The sequence below is a fragment of the Oncorhynchus mykiss genome, chromosome 8 (assembly GCF_057628025.1).
Source record: "Oncorhynchus mykiss isolate SJ-2025 chromosome 8, ASM5762802v1, whole genome shotgun sequence".
Taxonomy (NCBI): Eukaryota; Metazoa; Chordata; class Actinopteri; order Salmoniformes; family Salmonidae; genus Oncorhynchus; species Oncorhynchus mykiss.
The window spans coordinates 64,723,176-64,744,641 of NC_143029.1; the positions used below are offsets into that span (position 1 = coordinate 64,723,176).

Below are 21,466 nucleotides of genomic sequence, written 5' to 3' on the forward strand. Positions count from 1 at the left end.
CTGAGGAATGTACGCAGCATCATCATGGTCCCCACACACCCCAGCAACAAGCTGTTCTCTCCCTTACTGTCGGGCAGATGGTACTGGAGCATGAGGTCTGATACCAACAGGCTCAGAAACAAGCCATCAGACTACTGAACACTTGAACTGGACTGACCACCTGCTCTGATTCTCCACACAAGCATCCCCCTTCCCAAATACACGTGTAAATATTGTACTATTAATTGTACCTTTCTGTATTATACCTATGCTCCTATGTTTAATCTATACTACTGACATTTACTGCATGTTCGTCTTCTTTTTTTTTACTATTTCATTTTATATTTCGTTGGACGATGTTTTGCATGCGTATCCCATACGACTAATGAAACTTGAAACTACTTCACCTCCTACAGAGGGTCATCATCTACAGCTTCTACAATCACTATCGTTGCCTCATCTCTATAGAGGGACATTTGACTGGTGCATCGTGGTAGGAACTGAACTGAGATAATTTACTACACTCACATTTTTTTATTGGGTATACAGTTTAGAATTATATTTGTATTACTGTATTGGACAAAACTGTATAATTGTGAATGAATGGTCATTACGGTTGTGATACTCTGTTGTTGTGCATTGCGCTTGGAACATACAATTGCAAGAAAAAGTATGTGAATCCTTTGGAATTACCTGTATTTCTACATAAATTGGTCACAATAGACAATAGACAAACACAGTGTGCTTAAACTAATAACACACAAATTATTGTATTGTTCTTGTCTATATTGAATACAGAATTTAAACATTCACAGTGTAGGTTGGAAAATATGTGAACCCATAGGCTAATGACTTCTCCAAAAGCTAATTGGAGTCAGTAGTCAGCTAACCTGGAGTCCAATCAATGAGACGAGATTGGAGATGTTGGTTAGAGCTGCCCTGCAATATAAAAAACACTCACAAAATTTAAGTTTGCTATTCACACAATTCCAATTCACTGTATGTGAACCATGCCTCGAACAAAAGAGATCTCAGAATAACTAAGATTAAGAAATGTTGACTTACATAAAGCTGGAAAGGGTTACAAAAGTATCTCTAAAAGCCTTAATGTTCATCAGTCCATGGCAAGACAAATTGTCTATAAATGGAGATAGTTCAGCAATGTTGCTACTCTCCCTAGGAGTGGCCGTCCTACCAAGATCACTGCAAGAGCACAGCGCAGAATGCTCAATGAGGTTAAGAAGAATCTTAGTGTCAGCTAAAGACTTACAGAAATCTCTGGAACATGCTAACATCACTGTTGACGAGTCTACGATAAGTAAAACACTAAACAAGAATGGTGTTCATGGGAGGACACCACGGAAGAAGCCACTGCTGTCCCAAAAAAAAACATTTCTGCAAGTCTGAAGTTCACTAAAGAACACCTGGATGTTCCACAGCAATACTGGCAAAATATTCTGTGGACAAATTAAACTAAAGTTGAGTTTAACTATGTGTGGAGAAAAAAAGGCACAGCACACCAACATCAAACCTCATCCCAACTGTAAAATATGGTGGAGGGAGCATCATGGTTTGGGGCTGCTTTGCTGCCTCAGGGCCTGGACAGCTTGCTCTCATCAACGGAAAAAAATGAATTCCCATGTTTATCAAAACATTTTGCAGGAGAATGTAAGGCTATCTGTCTGCCAAATGAAGAACAACAACCCAAAACACAGAAGCAAATCATCAACAGAATGGCTTCAACAGAAGAAAATATGAAAATATGAGTTACAGACGGAATTCAAAATGGATAAAAAAATAATAACAATCACAGCCCTCTACAATCAATACCACATAATGACAAACAGATAGTGCACATTTATTGAATATGAAATACTTAAATATCTCATATACATAATTATTTACCCACCTGAGTCAGGACATGTTAGAATCACCTTTAGGAGCTTTGCACACCTTGATTGTACAATATCTGTATATTATTATTATTTTAATTCTTCAAGCTCTATCAAGTTGGTTGTTGAATAATGCTAGACACCATTTCAAGTCTTGCCATAGATTTTCAAGCCAATTTAAGTCAAAACATAACTAGGCAGCTCTGGAACATTCAATGTCGTCTTGGTAAGTAACTCCATTGTATATTTGGCCTTGTGTTTTAGGTTATTTTCCTGCTGAATGGTGCATGTGTCTCCCAGAGTCTGTTGGAAAGCAGACTCAACCAGGTTTTCCTCTAGGATTTTGCCTGCGTTTAGCTCTATTCTGTTTATTTTTATCCTAAAAAACTCCCTAGTCCTTGCCAATGACAAGCATGCCCATAACATGATGCAGCCACCACCATGCTTGAAAATATGAAGAGTAGTACTCAGTGATGTGTTGTGTTGGATTTGCCCCAAACATAACACTTTGTATTAAGGACAAAAAGTTGTACTACTTTAGTGCCAAACAGGATGCATGTTTTGGAATATATTTTATTCTGTACAGGCTTCCTTCATTTTCACTGTCATTTAGGTTAGTATTGTAGAGTAACTACAATGTTGTTGATCCATCCTCAGTTTTCTCCTATCACAGCCATTCAACTCTGTAACTGTTTTAAAGTCACCATTGGCCTCATGTTGAAATCCCGGAGCGGTTTTGTTCCTCTCTAGCCACTGAGTTAGTAAGGAGTTTGTAGCAACTGGATGTATTTGTACACCATCCAAAGTGTAATTAATAACTGTAACATGCTTAAAGGGATATTCAATGAACACTTTTTTTTACCCATCTACCAATAAGTGATCTTCTTTGTGAGAAATTAGAAAACTTCCCTGGTCTTTGTGGTTGATTCTGTGTTTGAAATTCACTGCTCGACTGAGGGACCTTACAAAAAATTGTACAGTGCCTTGCGAAAGTATTCGGCCCCCTTGAACTTTGCGACCTTTTGCCACATTTCAGGCTTCAAACATAAAGATATAAAACTGTATTTTTTTGTGAAGAATCAACAACAAGTGGGACACAATCATGAAGTGGAACGACATTTATTGGATATTTCAAACTTTTTTAACAAATCAAAAACAGAAAAATTGGGCGTGCAAAATTATAATACAATCCACCTGTGTTAATCGTTCCACTTCATGATTGTGTCCCACTTGTTGTTGATTCTTCACAAAAAAATACAGTTTTATATCTTTATGTTTGAAGCCTGAAATGTGGCAAAAGGTCGCAAAGTTCAAGGGGGCCGAATACTTTCGCAAGGCACTGTATGTGTGGGGTACTGAGATGAGGTAGTCATTTAAAAAATTGTGTTAAACACTATTCTTGCACAGAGTGAGTCCATGCAACTTATGTGACTTGTTAAGCAATAGTTTAATCCTGAACGTATTTAGGATTGCCAAAACAAAGACATTTCAGCCTTTCATTTTATATTAATTTATAAAAAATAAAATCAACATAATTCCACTTTGACATTATGGGGTATGGTGTGTAGGCCAGTGACACAAAATCTCAATTTAATCCATATGTAATTCAGTCTGTACCACAAAAAAAATTGGAAATGTGTGAATATTTTCTGAAGGCACTCTAACCTGTAACACTGGGGTAAAGTGATCTGTTCTTGCAATTTGTAGTCTATGACATTTCAGATTTACATATGATAATTTTTCACGAAGTGAAAAGTAACTTTAACTATGTAAAAATACATATTTGTTTGTTTAATACATATTTGTTTAGCTTAACTTCTTCCAGTGTGAAATAGTTGCTAGCTTGGTAAACTTTATTTTCAGAGTAGCTTCCCCAACACTGTTTCTTGTCTTGTGTATTTGTCTTGTGTATTTGTGTCTAGTCACCTAATCGTCTAACCTTGCTGTAGGAAGCAGTGACCTTAAACCTAAACTGGATGTACAGTGGGCACGGTGATATCATACCTCCTGTCCTAGGGCTATTGAGCTGTTTTGGTCAGCTCCAAACTATAAAAAGAGCCTACCCTTGATTTCCCGCCAGCACTGCTTGATTACCATTGTCTCCGGCCAGCTGTAAAGAATACCTACAAAAATGCACATTATCTACTCTCTCAGGCGTGTCGGATTTCCTCCCGCTACAAATTACCCTTATTAATTATGGATCAGCTCTAACAGCCCCCTCTCTCTAGCATTCCACCGGAGGACATTTTACAGGAGTGTTTTTTTGTCAGGACTTAGACTCTGTGTAGTTTTGTGCCTTAATGGACACTGGAATGTTATTAATGTACGCAATAGTAGAAACCAAAAGATGAGGGTCAGGGGGAAATAATACATCCTTGACCATGGATTAACGACATATACTCCTATTTCACACATGTCCCAAAAGTGATTTTTTTCACTACTAATGGACCAAAAATGTGTGTCTATTTTTAAGGATTAGGATATCAAGTGCAAAACAATCTTGCTTTGCCAGATATACCTCTTGGTGGCAGTGTAGACTCAGTCAGTCACAATGCGTAGCCTTCCTTTAATTTCTCTCCTGCAATACACTCCACTTCTCTCTCTTCACCCCCTCTTCCAAATGACAGGCCTCTCACTTATCATATACTAACCATGATGAGCATACAGTGAAGAGCCTTCAGCGAGAGGAAATAGCTGAGGAACAGGTCCAAACAGCCACTGGTGTTTACTGTTTCTGCTGGTCACATTTGGTTTATATTCCAGAGACTGCCTCTCTTCCCTCCACATAACTTAATTCCCCTTGGTTTTTACATCTTTTTGCACTTACAGCTGCTTGTGGAACTTTTAGAGACCAAATGTATTCTTCAACCTGACCTCTTCAGCATATCCACCTACTCCCGCAACTAAGCGCTTGAAAAGAAACATCCCAGAAAGTGTTTGTGAAAAATTACAAAATCATTCATAAAAAAATAGTGTATGATGCTAATATAGAATCCAAGCAGACTGTTATGAATAAAAGTAAGATAGAACAGAATAAAAAACAAAGAACACTTAAGTGTTTTTTAACACCTTTTCTCACAGTGTGGGATAAAAATGATTTGACGTATGCAGCAATCCACTGTAAACTTGTTTTTGAATAAGGCCCTTGATGTTGATTTGTATCAGTAGCTAGGGCTAAGAAGCATATAGAATGCATTTGGTTTTTGTGTTGCGAAAACAATACCAAACCAAAACACTAGAATTACAGTGCCTTGCGAAAGTATTCGGCCCCCTTGAACTTTGCGACCTTTTGCCACATTTCAGGCTTCAAACATAAAGATATAAAACTGTATTTTTTTGTGAAGAATCAACAACAAGTGGGACACAATCATGAAGTGGAACAACATTTATTGGATATTTCAAACTTTTTTAACAAATCAAAAACTGAAAAATTGGGCGTGCAAAATTATTCAGCCCCCTTAAGTTAATACTTTGTAGCGCCACCTTTTGCTGCGATTACAGCTGTAAGTCGCTTGGGGTATGTCTCTATCAGTTTTGCACATCGAGAGACTGACATTTTTTCCCATTCCTCCTTGCAAAACAGCTCGAGCTCAGTGAGGTTGGATGGAGAGCATTTGTGAACAGCAGTTTTCAGTTCTTTCCACAGATTCTCGATTGGATTCAGGTCTGGACTTTGACTTGGCCATTCTAACACCTGGATATGTTTATTTTTGAACCATTCCATTGTAGATTTTGCTTTATGTTTTGGATCATTGTCTTGTTGGAAGACAAATCTCCGTCCCAGTCTCAGGTCTTTTGCAGACTCCATCAGGTTTTCTTCCAGAATGGTCCTGTATTTGGCTCCATCCATCTTCCCATCAATTTGAACCATCTTCCCTGTCCCTGCTGAAGAAAAGCAGGCCCAAACCATGATGCTGCCACCACCATGTTTGACTGTGGGGATGGTGTGTTCAGCTGTGTTGCTTTTACGCCAAACATAACGTTTTGCATTGTTGCCAAAAAGTTCAATTTTGTTTTCATCTGACCAGAGCACCTTCTTCCACATGTTTGGTGTGTCTCCCAGGTGGCTTGTGGCAAACTTTAAACAACACTTTTTATGGATATCTTTAAGAAATGGCTTTCTTCTTGCCACTCTTCCATAAAGGCCAGATTTGTGCAATATACGACTGATTGTTGTCGTATGGACAGAGTCTCCCACCTCAGCTGTAGATCTCTGCAGTTCATCCAGAGTGATCATGGGCCTCTTGGCTGCATCTCTGATCAGTCTTCTCCTTGTATGAGCTGAAAGTTTAGAGGGACGGCCAGGTCTTGGTAGATTTGCAGTGGTCTGATACTCCTTCCATTTCAATATTATCGCTTGCACAGTGCTCCTTGGGATGTTTAAAGCTTGGGAAATCTTTTTGTATCCAAATCCGGCTTTAAACTTCTTCACAACAGTATCTCGGACCTGCCTGGTGTGTTCATTGTTCTTCATGATGCTCTCTGCGCTTTTAACGGACCTCTGAGACTATCACAGTGCAGGTGCATTTATACGGAGACTTGATTACACACAGGTGGATTGTATTTATCATCATTAGTCATTTAGGTCAACATTGGATCATTCAGAGATCCTCACTGAACTTCTGGAGAGAGTTTGCTGCATTGAAAGTAAAGGGGCTGAATAATTTTGCACGCCCAATTTTTCAGTTTTTGATTTGTTAAAAAAGTTAGAAATATCCAATAAAGGCCGTTCCACTTCATGATTGTGTCCCACTTGTTGTTGATTCTTCACAAAAAAATACAGTTTTATATCTTTATGTTTGAAGCCTGAAATGTGGCAAAAGGTCGCAAAGTTCAAGGGGGCCGAATACTTTCGCAAGGCACTGTATGAATATCTCAGCTTCTGTGGCTATAGAATATTGCATTGTTTGATCTTTGTAACTGACATACATTATGATCGTGATTTTTTATTTCTTTGTATTTTTGGGCCCAGTTCTTGGAGCAGTGGTACATGACCTCCAAACAATAAATGTCAGCACAGGATTACTTTCTGGACTAAGGGCATAGTATTTGCAGAATTCCAGAGTGTAAACAATACATCTGTGTCGGCACAGGATAACTTTCCAGACTAAGGTCAAAGTATTTGTCAGTGTCAATCTTACTTGTGTCAATCTTACCTGTCTGTAAATGTAAGCAGAGTTTGTTGGACCAGATCGCCTGAAAACGCTGGTTGCCTGACAACTCGGTAGATCAGAGGCTGGCAACTGGAGCAGAGAGGATTGTGGGGGCCAGAAGTGAACAGGATAGCATCAATCTCCATCTTCTCATCAAAGGTGCTCAGTTTGACAGCTGCCACCCTTTTTCCGGTGTGCAGACGTAGAGTGAGGGGAACATCACAGAAGACGTGCTGTGGACCCATGTCAAGAGACTCGTCTGTGTCTGTTATTAGCTCGATGTTGGCGATTGCCTGGTTATCTGTAGAGACAACATGGTGGACAATCATCACCTGTATAATCAAGCAGTTCCAGAGAAAAATGCATATGCTTATCCCTTTATTTATTCATAAACACCTAGAAAACAAATACTGGTGTGACTTGACATTACCTGCTAAGATGAACAGCCAAAGAATTATGATTCAGGTAGACACAATGCGTGGCTTGTATTGTGGAGAGTTTCAATAATTGCTAAATGTACACTGTTGTCACGCCATGTTCAAGAATGGCCTTTTTCCCTTCATTCAGATTACAACCTCCCACTTTCGGTTATTTGAAAATGAAAACATCTCCAAAATATCGCTATTTTTAAAACAAGCAATAGAAAGCTTGTTGCAATTTCAGTTTAATCCACCAGAAAATACAGAAGGAATATTAGAATAAATATTATGGTTAAACGCAAATATATTAATTGATTAAAAAAATAGGAATGCACGATATATCGGTGAACATATCGGAATCTGACAATATTTGCTAAAAATGCCAACATCGGTATCGGCCCAATGTCTAGTTTAATGCCGATGTGCAAAGACGATGTCAAAGCTGACATGCATACCTATATAATGTAGGTACATGGCGTAAAATTTGTGCTACATGTGCAACACAGCATTTCTAACCTAGTCCACAATGTCTGCTGTGTGGATCGAGCAATCAACAAGTCAAGCAGTTATTTGAAAGAGTAAGAACATTTCAGCGAGACAACTCAAAGGTGAAATCCATTAACGCCAAGATAATGGAATTCATTGCCCTTGACAATCAACCGTTCTCTGTAGTGGGTGATGTTGGCTTTCGCAACTGGTCGAGCACACTACCAAGTGCGCTATTTTTCAGATGTTGCGCTACCGGAGTTACACAGTAATAGCGCCACTGCTATTAGCTTCACTACATACTATGAAATGCCATTTGGGTCTTTGCGTGTCAAAGAAGATACACGTCAAATAACACTATTTGACAATAACACTACTTGACGGGTTAAATAAGCTTTTAATTTGACACAACAAATAACACAGTTCTATTATAGAATGCTGTGTTTTCTGAATGTGCACATGAAAGCCAAGTGCCACCACTACTATCAGTAGCACTGTCAAAGCTGTACAAAAAAGTCTGCAAACAAGCAAACACCGGACACGAACGATGTATTTACAATACCACGTTGGTAATAAAGCATTATTTGTTCGACCGCAACTTCTGGGGTAGCTAGCTAGCTTTAGCTTGGTACCTAGCTAGCACCAATACAACCAGCCTGAAAACAATGACCAATAGAAACTGCAGTCATTTTCATTATTCTTAGCAATGATTTAGGAATCCTTGTAAATAAGTATTAGCTAGGTAGCCACTTGTTGTTCGCCTATTGAAATTGAACTTCAGTTCATGAAAATAAATAGCTAGCCAGCTACTTAACCCTGTTGCCCAAAGCTAACATTATAAGCAGCCAGCTTGCTTCATCTGGCTAGTGAGGCTTGACCAGACCGGGTTTTGTGAAGCTAGCCACAATAAGGATGACACCCACAGTACACAACTGTGAAGAGTTAACACAAATATTAGCGTTGTAGCTCTTATCGTGGGACTGTGACTGTGTCAGCCTATTGTGTGTATTGTGTGTATTGACATTCATATTGCACTGTGCCGCTTTACCTAAGGATTGGGGATAAATTAAATGGGGTATCAGTCTACTCAATGCCCTATATATTTTTTCCCAACATCCTCCTCAGAGTTATCATACTCCAAAACATCCACACAGTATTGTTTTTCCTCTGGAATAGTGTTCAATACACAGAGTAGGTTGACAATAGATGTGGCTCAATTCACAGTTGTTTCACAGTCCCTCAATAAAAGCTACAATGCTAATGTTCTCTGGGTGTCACTGAGTAGACTGATAACCCATGTCATTGATCCACAATCCATAGGTAAGGCTGTACAGAGAAGTAAGAATGCCCCCAATACAATTCTTAAGTTTAATACATACAGTGTGATTTCAACAGATTTTTGTCAAATTAACAAATTATTGTCTTTTGTTGATTTTATATGTCAACATTCCAACCTTGTTTAGCATGATCTATTCAATTATGGCATAATTCTACTATTTGTATTAATTCGCATCACTGTCAATGACATACTTTTATTTTGAAGGCTAACCAAATAGTGTTATTTGACGTGTATCTGTTTTGACATGCAAAGACCCAAACGACGTTCAATAGAAATCCAGGTTGAGAATGAAACAACTGAAGAAATGAACAACAAAACAGCAAAGCAAGTAAGTGAAATAAATAGGTTTTGATTATGTTTTACTGGTAATGGGGACATACGTAAATGCCAACAAAATAACTTTTTGGCCAGTGTGGTGTATGTGTGCAACATTTATTTAACTAGGCAAGACAGTTATTAACAAATTATTATTTGCTGCCTAGAAGGCCAGCATCACGGAGTCGCCTCTTCACTGTTGACATTGAGACTGGTGTTTTGCGGGTACAATTTAATGAAACTACCAGTTGAGGACTTGTGAGGGGTCTGACACTCTAATGTACTTGTCCTCTTGCTCAGTTGTGCATCGGGGCCTCCCACTCCTCTTTCTATTCTGGTTAGGGCCAGTTTGCGCTGTTCTGTGAAGGGAGTAGTACACAATTTCTCACATGGAATAGCTTTCATTTCTCAGAACAAGAATAGACTGAAGACTTTCAGAAGGTTCTTAGATTCTGTCCATTTTGAGCCTCAAGCGCTGATGCTACAGATACACAACTAGTCTAAAGAAGGCTAGTTGTATTGCTTCTTTAATCAGGACAATAGTTTTCAGCTGTGCTAACATAATTGCAAAATAGTTTTCTAATGATAAACTTGGATCAGCTAACACAACGTGCCATTGGAACACAGGGGTGATGGTTGCTGATAATGAGCCTCTGTATGCCTATGTAGATATTCCAGAAAAAAATCTGCCGTTTCCAGCTACAATAGTCATTTACAACATTAACAATGTCTACACTGTATTTCTGATCAATTTGACGTTATTTTAATGGACAAAAAATGTGCTTTTCTTTCAAAAACAAGGACATTTCTAAGTGACCTAAACTTTTGAACGGAGGTGTATGTAGCTTGTTTTTGTCCCAGGTTCAGGAATGGCTGAAAAAATGCAACATTTACTTGGAGCCAACTCTGCAAATAGGACTGCTGGGTGATTCGATAAGCCATAATCAAACGATCAATAGTATAATAAAACTATTAGCAAATGTGTTTATCTTCCATTTACAATCTGTAGAAACTATGAGAATAGAAAGGTTCAGAACTTTTGTGAAACATCACAGCATAATGGAAAAATATATGGCAACTAGGAATCAAAATGGTATGGTGTTCAGAGATAGATGGGAGGGGTTGAGGTTAGCTGAAGGCTGGGACTAAAATCAAATAAAAAAGAACTCATGTAAAATGTACTGTCCGTGAAATGTATGTAGTATGTATCAGCTGGAAGTGGAAGCCTAACTATTGTATTCCATTAGTTTACTCCAATTAGGGGAGGGGTGGTAGGGTTTGGGGAAAATAATAAAGAAGGAACAGCAACAGCCCCAAAACATCACTGCTCTAGAGGAGATCTGCATGGAGGAATGGGCCAAAATACCAGCAACAGTGTGTGAAAACCTTGTGAAGACTTACAGAAAACGGTTGACCTCTGTCATTGCCAACAAAGGGTATATAACAAAGTATTGAGATAAACTTTTGTTATTGACCAAATACTTTCCACTCTACTTTGCAAATAAATTCATTAAAAATCCTACAATGTGATTTTCTGGATTTCTTTTTCTCATTTTGTCTGTCATAGTTGAAGTTTACCTATGATGACAATTACAGGCCTCTCTCATAATTTTAAGTGGGAGAACTTGCACAATTGGTGGCTGACTAAATACTTTTTTGCCCCACTGTAAGTATTCAGACACTTTGCTATGAGACAAGAAATTGAGCTCAGGTGCATCCTGTTTCCATTGATCATCCTTGAGATGTTTCTACAACTTGATTGGAGTCCACCTGTGGTTAATGCAATTGATTGGCCATGATTTGGAAAGGACCATATCTGTCTATATAAGGTCCCACAGTTGACAGTGCACGTCAGAGCAAAATCCAAGCCATGAGGTTGAAGAAATTGGCCATCGAGCTCCGAGACAGGATCGTGTCGAGGCACAGCTCTGGGGAAGGGTACCAAAAAATGTCTGCAGCATTGAAGATCCCCAAGAACACTTGCCTCCATCATTCTTAAATGGAAGAAGTTTGGAACCACCAAGACTCTTCCTAGAGCTGGCCGTCCGACCAAACTCAGCAATCGGGGGAGAAGGGCTTTAGTCAGGGTGGTGACCAAAAACACGATGGTCGTTCTGACAAAGCTACAGAGTTCCTCTGTGGAGATGGGATAACCTTCCATCTCTGCAGCACTCCACCAATAAGGCCTTTATGGTAGAGTGGCCAAACGGAAGCCACTCCTCAGTAAAAGGCACATTTTGCCAAAAGGTTTGCCAAAAGGTACCTGAAGGATTCTCAGACCATGAGAAACAAGATTATCTGGTCTGATGAAACCAAGATTGAACTCTTTGGCCTGAATGCCAAGCATCACGTCTGGAGGAAACCTGGCAACATCCCTACGGTGAAGCATGATGGTGGCAGGATCATGCTGTGAGGATGATTTTCAGCAGCAGGGACTGGGAGACTAGTCAGGATCTCGGGAAAGATGAAAGGAGCAAAGTACGAGAGATCCTTGATGAAAACCTGCTCCAGAGCTTTCCTTCTAAATGCGAATTTGGAGAACGTTCTGCTGCCTGCAACATCCTCCAGCATGACCGGTTTGGCGGTGGGTCAGTCATGGTGTGCCCTCCATGTGCTCGCCAGAGGTAGCCTGACTGCCATTAGGTACCGAGATGAGATCCTCAGACCCCTTGTGAGACCATATGCTGGTGCGGTTGGCCCTGGGTTCCTACTAATGCAAGACAATGCTTGACCTCATGTGGCTGGAGTGTGTCAGCAGTTCCTGCAAGAGGAAGGCATTAATGCTATGGACTGGCCCGCCCGTTCCCCAGACCTGAATCCAATTGAGCACATCTGGGACATCATGTCTCGCTCCCATCCACCAACGCCACGTTGCACCACAGACTGTCCAGGAGTTGGCGGATGCTTTAGTCCAGGTCTGGGAGGAGATCCCTCAGGAGACCATCTGCCACCTCATCAGGAGCATGCCCAGGCGTTGTAGGGAGGTCATACAGGCACGTGGAGGCCACACACACTACTGAGCCTCATTTTGACTTGTTTTAAGGACATTACATCAAAGTTGGATCAGCCCGTAGTGTGGTTTTCCACTTTCATTTTGAGTGTGACTCCAAATCCAGACCTCCATGGGTTGATACATTTGATTTCCATTGATAGTTTTTGTGTGATTTTGTTGTCAGCACATTCAACTATGTAAAGAAAAAAGTATTTAATAAGAATATTTCATTCATTCAGATCTAGGATGTGTTATTTTAGTGTTCCCTTTATTTTTTGGAGCAGTGTATATATATATATATATATATATATATATATATATATATATATATATATATATATGTGCTGTTGGAGACCACTAGAATGAACCCGGGACCCACCGGCTGAGACGTATGTGACCCACACAGTGAGGCTGTCAGGGACCACAGGGTGGAGGAAGCGCAGCATCAGGACGCAGCCCTCTGTTTCAGGGCAGGGAGACGTCACATTGGCATCATACAGGCTGAGCTCTGGACTCCAGGCCTGTAGGCTGGGCTCACATGGCTGGTATACATCTGGAGGGCCTGTAAACACACACACACACACATCTTGTTTTACAATATATATATATATATATAAATATATATAAATATATATATATATATATATATATATATATATATATATATATATATATATATAGACTCCTACATGCGTCCCCAATGGCACACTACTTTTGACCAGGGCCATTTATGGAATATGGTGCCTTTTGGGATGCAACTAAAAAAAGTGCACAGTTACAACTGATCTAGTAGATCAACCCAGTATCACAGATTATTGTGAAATAGACACAAATTGCTTATTGGAAATTTGTGAGAGGCACATGAAAACACAGAAACGATAGGAGGGAGGTTGGTCAGGGAGGGCAGCTGGGTGTATAACACGACCATCTAGCAACCCAAATGTTGTGTGTTCGGATCACGTCATGGACTTCTAATTAGCAACTTTGTAACGACTTACTACTTTTTAACAAATTAGCTACAATGCTAGCTAACCCTAACCCTAACCCATTAATTACTTAGCTAGCATGTTACCTAACCTTAACCCCTAGCTTACAGTATCTAATGTTAGCCAACTAGCTAGGCTAGCTAATATTAGCCACCTAGCTAACATTAGCCACAACAAATTGGAATTCATGTAATCTTCCTGAATGTGTTATGAAGGAAGAAAATTGTGTAATACACACAAAGTGTGTTGTGAAGATGCATTTTAAATGTAAACTTTATTTAACTAGGCAAGTCATATAAGAACAAAAAACAACTGTCCAGTGAAAATCTCCCTTTTAAAAGTTCATATTCTGTTAACTCATACCCAGATAATGTTTTTGACTAGTCCCATACTCATATTTGTGGCCAAAGCATAAATTGGAGAAAAAACATTTTAAAAAACCCACCCCAAACTTCTCTCAAACGGACCGTTTCAAAAATGCTTGCTATTTCCTCATAGAGGATGAAGTCATCCAACTGGCCAATCAGCGGTCTACTCGCATTAATATTTTTAATGACCGGTATATGCCCACACCATTCTGTTGTTGGGGTATGCAGATACTATTCCAACACAGAAAAGCTGCTTTTTAACATACTTAATTACCATTGTTTGGAAGGAAAACTGTTTCACTCATATTGTAATTAATTATAGGCCATATTTTATAGAAATCTGTAAACACTGGACTGTTGCCGTTAACTGATGACATACAACTTACATGCCCAATTGGTTTAAAAGGTAGGAACGTTACATTATTCTTTGTCTTTAAATGGGACATCAGCAGTTGCTACATCCATTTTTGGACATATAAATCAATTATATGTACCCATTGATGTTTGAAGAATATAACTTATAAATGCCTCATGAGCATAGTTCAACTGTCGTACTCCATCAGAACCCAAAATATAAGCTTTTTTTACTCCAATGTTTATAAACAAAATAAATGGAAAAAAAAATACTATACATCCTAACAAAACATGGTTCAAACTATAATGCTGATATCATGGATGATCGATCGGTCCTTGCATCCACAGCTCTGAGCATTTGAGAGTAGTTACAGTTTTTCCAGCCCCATCCCTCAGCTTTTTACCGAAACAGGTAGTACACTTACTTGTTTCTACTGCTGATTGACACTTTAAGTAGTGTACTATCTCTCAGTTTGTTTTATGATTTTGAATCACTGAAAAACCATTACTGTACTATTATTAAAGAAGAGGGCTACTGGAGAGTACCAGTGATGGGAGAGAGCTTGGGAAAATCACACAACCTGGCTGTGGACTGGACTTCCCCAAGCCACCCTCTAGTACACAACATACCCAGGTGCAATTTCGCACAGGAAAGAAATCCATGCCGTAACAATGTATAAAGCATGTTCATTTCCTCTGTGGTACAAATGGGAAAAGTAGCAGGTAGTATGTCTCAGCAGAGCCCTGAACTAAACTGTTGGATGGTGAGAGGGACAGAGCCTGCAGCGGTAGCCCCAGCAAGCCAATGCCTGAACATCCACAGCTTCCACAGCTTCTGCTATTTGCACCCAATGTGGCTCCTTCACATGTGTGTATTTTTTCAGGGTAAACATCAGCACGCCAAGTCAAACCATAAAACTAAATTGGTCAGATAAACAGAGAAAGGCCTCAACACAGGCCCAGATTAATCGCTGTATCAGATGTGGCAAACGGCTCCCACAGGAAAGGCTAGTGCTTCAAGATCTTAGTGTATCATCCTTCCTGCTTTCAGCAACTTAACAATGCCACTACTTTTCCCTTTCTCAAGATTAAATAGACTCCCCAGGTTTGGAAATGCATGCTTAGGTTTCAGTGGAGGAACGCATCAAAGGGAAGATCTGTTTCTGTGAAAAGAACGAGGTATACACTATGTTGTATGCATTTTTTATTAATTCAGTCAATGTTTAAAACTTAACTAAATCAATTTTGAGGCCTAACAATTTAGAGGCCTAACAGTTTAATTCATTTGTAAAAGGGTAAGAATGGTACTGGGGTGGAACATTTTGACTTGTTTTCATATAGGCTGCGATCTAATGCAAGGTGCGTTGTAGCGGAGTGCACTATTTTAATGGCAATTTACGCTTGAACCAACATGTGCAGCGTTTATCATGAATACAATCCCTGCAAACATCTTCGAAAATGCCTTTAAAAAACTGCAAAAAAAATTGTCAGCTGTATAGTGTGCTGCACTATAACGTGATTGCATTTAATCCCGCCCTAATCAACCTTAACTTATTTTCCTGTTAAACCTAGAATCAGCAGTTATGAGGTATGAGCCTTGAGAAATGTAACCACTCTCAAATTCAGAGTCAGAGCTATGGATGCAAGGACTGACCATTCATGTTAGCAAAATTATCGTGTTAACCATGTTTGGAGGTTATAAAGTGTTTGTTTACATTTACGTTGTTTACAAATATTGGAGTATTATATTTTGGGTTCTAATGGGGTACAACAGTTGAACTAAGCTCATGAGGCATTTATAAGTTATATTCTTCAATAATCAATGGGTAAATATAATACATTTGTTTCTGTCCAAAAATGGATGTAGCAACTGCAGATTTCCCCTTTAAGGGGAGGGAACACAGCCACCTCGCTCTCCAACCAATTTCCATTTCCATTTTAGTCATGTAGCAGACGCTTTTATCCAGAGTGACTTACAGTAGTGTGTGCATACATATTCATATTTTTCATATGTATCATTTAGGGGCAGATTTATTGAATAGGAAATTCAGCAACTCTTAGAGGAACGTTGAAATTGATAAAAGTGCTTCTTTATTGTTAAACATAAAACCAACGTATTTCATAAACAGTTTTACAGACTGAGAAATTATTTTTTTCAAAATGGCCTCCAATGGGTTCAGGGACCAATGACATGGGAATACAAAACAAAACATAATTTGATTTGATTTGTCAATGAGTTTAGTTTATTTTCTTCTTTGCAACTCATTTACCAATCCCATAATGTTTTGTTTTGTATTCCCATTGTGATTGGTCCCTGAACCCATTTGAAATATACAAAAGCCTCCTTTATTTTTAAATCTGTAAAACTCTTAATTTCCTGTTCTAAATTAAGTTCTCAAGACCCACGAGTGAACACCTGGCTTACACATGGACAAGCAGGTAGGATGACTCTCTTCCCCCCATAAATTACACTATAGTACACAACAAAAGCCAACAGACTGTGTCTCTCCCCAGAACTGTGGATTCCACTCTCCTTTCCTGGACAATGCTGTAATTGTCTTTATCGTCATTAAAGTACAGCATGGAGAACAATCACCACCTCCTCTTTTTTTTCAAAGCACAAATTCCATCTGAGGATTTCCACATATTTGGGTAGAATTTCTAAAACGTTTTTAACACGTCATGTCAAAAGACTGGGCTTCTCCACACTCAAATAATCTTGATTGGAATAATAAGGAACATCTGTTACATGAAGCATAAAGATTCAAAGCACTACAGGATACACAGTTTTTTATGACAGTACAATGTTGGACGGCACCCAACATTACCAAAAATTGACATTGCCAAGCACCCTGTTTTTCTTATGGCCAAAACAAGAGAAGATTTTTTGCCTGGCAACTATTATTTTAAGATTTTCATATTTTTCTTCCATACAGTCTTTATCCCTGCACGCACCTTACCCACAGGAGAATAAGGGATCCTCCTTGCAGAAAGGTAGAACTTAAACTGTAAGTAACTGAATGTTTTGTGTATGTTCAGAATGGACATAATAACACACTAAAATCAATGAGATTAAAATAAATGATTTATCAGATGAGGAGTATGTGCTCACTTTATTATGTTTTTGTAGTGTCAGAGACATGTCACTGAGTGTGCAATGTAACTCGGCCTTGAGACTACTATCCTAGACTAGACTGGCTACTAGTGGCTAATGGAATTGTCATAATATAAATAATATATGCCACTTAGCCGACGCTTTTATCCAAACCTATTTCACAGTTGTGCATGCATTCATTTTAGTATGGGTGGTCCCTGTGGGAATTGAACCCACAACCCTGACGTTGCAACTGGCATGCTGTACTAACTAAGCCACACAGGCCCATGTGTGGCAAAAGAGAAATACTGACCAATAGCCTCTTCAGGTGTCCAGTATCCGGAGGAGTCACAGACCCGGGGCGAGGTGGCCTCATAGGCATACTGATGGAACACACCATCTGCCTCACAGTCCCTGCAGTTTACACTATCCACTGTAGGGGAACTGTTAAAAGAGGTGCTCAGATGTAAGTATCAGAAAATCTTTGAAAATGTCATTATCATTCATGAATATCTGTGTCTGTATCCCAAATGGCACCATATTCCCTTTATGGTGCAGTACGAGCTCTCTATGGGCCCGTGGTCAAAAGTAGTGCACTATATAGGGAATAGGGTGTCATTTGGGATACATATTATCTCATTACTGCTGATATGAGGAAAAACTTTAGCTACACATTTATTCTACCTTTGATGAAGTGGCCCCCTTACAGGTGGCAGCCAATGAATGGAGACCGAGTCTGAGCTCTGTCGAATCACCATGGGCTTGAGAGGGATGGGGGAGGGCCTTCTGTTGTTCAGCCAGTTCTCGTAGACTAGATCCATATAACAATGCATCCGAGCCACTTGATTTGGTGTGAAATGGTTGGTGCAGTTATCGTCTGAGGAAAAGAAGTGAAAGTAGAGTTAATGTTCCCAGCGGAAATCATCAAACGGTGTCAGAATCCTTGTGCTTACGTACTCCCTTAAAATTAGTGTGCTTGCGTACTCCCTTAAAAGACCTTCTCTTTTAAAAAAGCAGCAATCGTACTGTTTGTCCATTTCAGTGGCGACCTATCATTCAGGGCAGGTGGGGCAGAGCCCCACATTTTTTGCCCTTTTTTGGGCTTGCCTGTTTTGCATGTTATTTTGGCATTAATACATGCCAAAATCAAATCAAATCCAATTTTATTTGTCACATACACGTGGTTAGCAGATGTTAATGCGAGTGTAGCGAAATGCTTGTGCTTCTAGTTCCGACAATGCAGTAATAACAAACGAGTAATCTAACCTAACAATTCCACAACTACTACCTTATACACACACGTGTAAAGGGATAAAGAATATGTACATAAAGATATATGAATGAGTGATGGTACAGAATGACATAGGCAAGATGCAGTAGATGGTATAGAGTACAGTATGTACATATGAGATGAGTAATGTAGGTTATATAAACATAAAGTGGCATAGTTTAAAGTGGCTAGTGATACATGTATTACATAAAGATGGCAAGATGCAGTAAATGATATAGAGTACAGTATATACATATACATATGAGATGAATAATGTAGGGTATGTAAACATCATATTAAGTGGCATTGTTTAAAGTGGCTAGTGATACATTTTTTACATCAATTCCCATCAATTTCCATTATTAAAGTGGCTGGAGTTGAGTCAGTATGGCATATCAGTTTGCAAACAATGTAAAACATATATCTTTCATTGTTTTCTTGAGGAAGGGAGCTCTAAAATGCAGGTGTTTAAGCCTAGCGCAGTGCTTTCATTAAGCCTAGCTCAGTGCTTTTTTTGCACCGTGATTGGCTCAGTGTTTTATCACACATGGGGACAATACGTCACAGCCAAGTCTAAGGGTAGACCTCGAAAAAATCCAGAGAATGCCAGACTTTGATGACAAAATTTGCCCACGAAGGACAGACGCGCCACCTTCCTGTTCAAGTGAGCACAGCACAACAAGGTGAGTCCAAAAATGTATTGTATGCTGCTGCATAAATTATGTAATATGCCAGGGAGATATGTATACTGTAGCTAAGAAAGTAATATTAAGTGTATGTTGTGTAGTAAGATGTTAGTAGCCCATATGGCTCACCCTAATAATTTGGTCTATTTACCCCTCTTCATTTTACCTACTGTTCTGACTTGGTGGTGCACATGTAGCCTACAGTATAACCTGTTTTAGAGAAATGTCATCATTGAATATTGTAAGAGCTTTCATTGTCTGCTTATACGTCCCCTTTATTTATCTTACGGTTCTGACTTGGTGTACCGGGAGAACACTGTAAGAACGGTCCATTTTCTGAATTCTGTCGCTGTACATTTCAAAAGCGTTAAACAAATAGTTATATTGACTACGTCCCTCCTAGCTCACTCATTAATGTCTTAATCAAAATCACGGATTGCATCTTATCCGCTTGTCATCCCCTTATGCCATAGTTTGTACATCTCAATTGTCATTAGAAACCACATTTGTTTAAGCAAGTCAGCAATACCAGCTGTGTTTTTTTTTAAGGCAGTAAATGAGGCTGAATTAACTGTTTCGCTGCCAGACAAGGCTTCACTGATAGCCAGGTGTAGCAGTGGTAAGATGTTGTGACTGCTGTTGAGACAGCTTAATGTAGGCCCTAACAGTTTGTGGGTACCGTTTGTCACCGTTATAGTGCAATTAATGTATTTGTTTATTGTTCTGGTGTGTAGTGGATTTGCTGGCATGCATCCCACTTTTCTTTTCTTTTTTTTCACCAAGATTAACATGCTAAAATTGCCACTGGTCCATTTTGAGACACCCTAGCCAAGAAATTTGTCATTCATTTTGACGTTTCTGCCGAGGAGATCTTAGTCGAGCAATTTTACATCTAACTAAGATGTTTGGTGCAGTATGTCGCAATGAAAGAAATTGCAGAAAAACGAGTGGTCTCTCTTTGAATGACAACAAAGACTTTATTGAAGAATCCCTACTGTTGACCAATCAATGACGAAGGGGCGAAGACTTCAGCTCCGAACTTCGGCTTGACTCCAGAAAAAGGCTGTGCCCGAACAGCTGAAAAACCCCTCGCTGAAGTCCAAAACAAACCAAAACTTTACAAAATGTTGTCATAATACTACATGCATGAACTCTTCCGAACTGTTTTGGCTGGGAAGTATGCGGACGCTTTAAAAGAAAGGTTCACCCGTTTTGAATGTAATATTGTTTTTTGTGCATCTCTGAGTGATGTTCTTTCGATTCCCTGGGTTATTTAATGTTTTCATGTGTATCTGAGTTATTGGCGTTCAAGCAGGCAGAAATCCGTCCAGTATGACGTAGCACTGTGATAATGTCGCTCTCACTACACTGGAAGTCAATAGAAATACGACTTTTAGATCGCAAAAACGTCTATCATACATGTCATATTTCAATACCGGCCGATGTCATAACTTGGGAGCATGTCTTCTCTCGAATGAGTCATTGATCATATTTTTGTAATATTCCTACCTAGAAAAATTTATAATTTAACGGAGGTTCTAGCACATTTTTCCTTTTTATCTGCCCCTTTAGTCCAGGGTGCATTGCATGGTGCCGTTGCCAGAGATATTATAGAAAGGAGAATGAATGAAGGAACGTATAACGCCCCCCCCCAGCAGACTGTCGAACAATCGCGTTCAAGTTGTCATACTGCGTCACATGTTTGCTAAGCTAATTGTCACACAATCCATTCTCAAAGTCAGTGTATATGTCGAGAAACATGCTTTAATAATTTACTCGAAAGTACATAATGTCATGATTCCAAAGCTATACGATATTACAAGTAGCAAATATTTGTAATTTTGTATTTCTTGTTGAGGAAATTCATGCTAATGTTGGGTTTTTGAGCTAGCACCCAATAGACTCCCATTCACTCCTTGAAGGAGAGCGCTCCTTGTCCCAGAATCACCCAGAATGCACCGCACGGCCCGTTGACGTAGCATGGGCAACATTTCCCATCTCCACAAAAGTATATCTGCCGTTGTGAACGTCAGACTCCACTCTGTGAACCACATCGATCTGCAGGTTAAATTTGAGATTTTAGTGAGATTGTAGACTCCTAAATTGAAAGTGCAGTATGTTTAGGCGGTTTAC

The 21,466-nt window shown here is 39.3% G+C and overlaps 1 protein-coding gene across 1 annotated transcript in view; it reads right to left on the reverse strand.

The window, feature by feature from the left end:
* The window catches only part of LOC110530309 (pappalysin-2), an 80,886-nt gene that overhangs the window by 44,485 nt on the left and 14,935 nt on the right, over nt 1-21,466 (reverse strand). Inside the window, exons 5-8 of the mRNA XM_036985949.2 lie at nt 18,062-18,254; nt 17,691-17,821; nt 12,955-13,137; nt 7,028-7,325 (exon numbers count right to left, since the gene is read on the reverse strand). Coding sequence (XP_036841844.2) covers nt 7,028-7,325; nt 12,955-13,137; nt 17,691-17,821; nt 18,062-18,254 — 805 coding nt within the window. The remainder of the gene's footprint in view (nt 1-7,027; nt 7,326-12,954; nt 13,138-17,690; nt 17,822-18,061; nt 18,255-21,466) is intronic.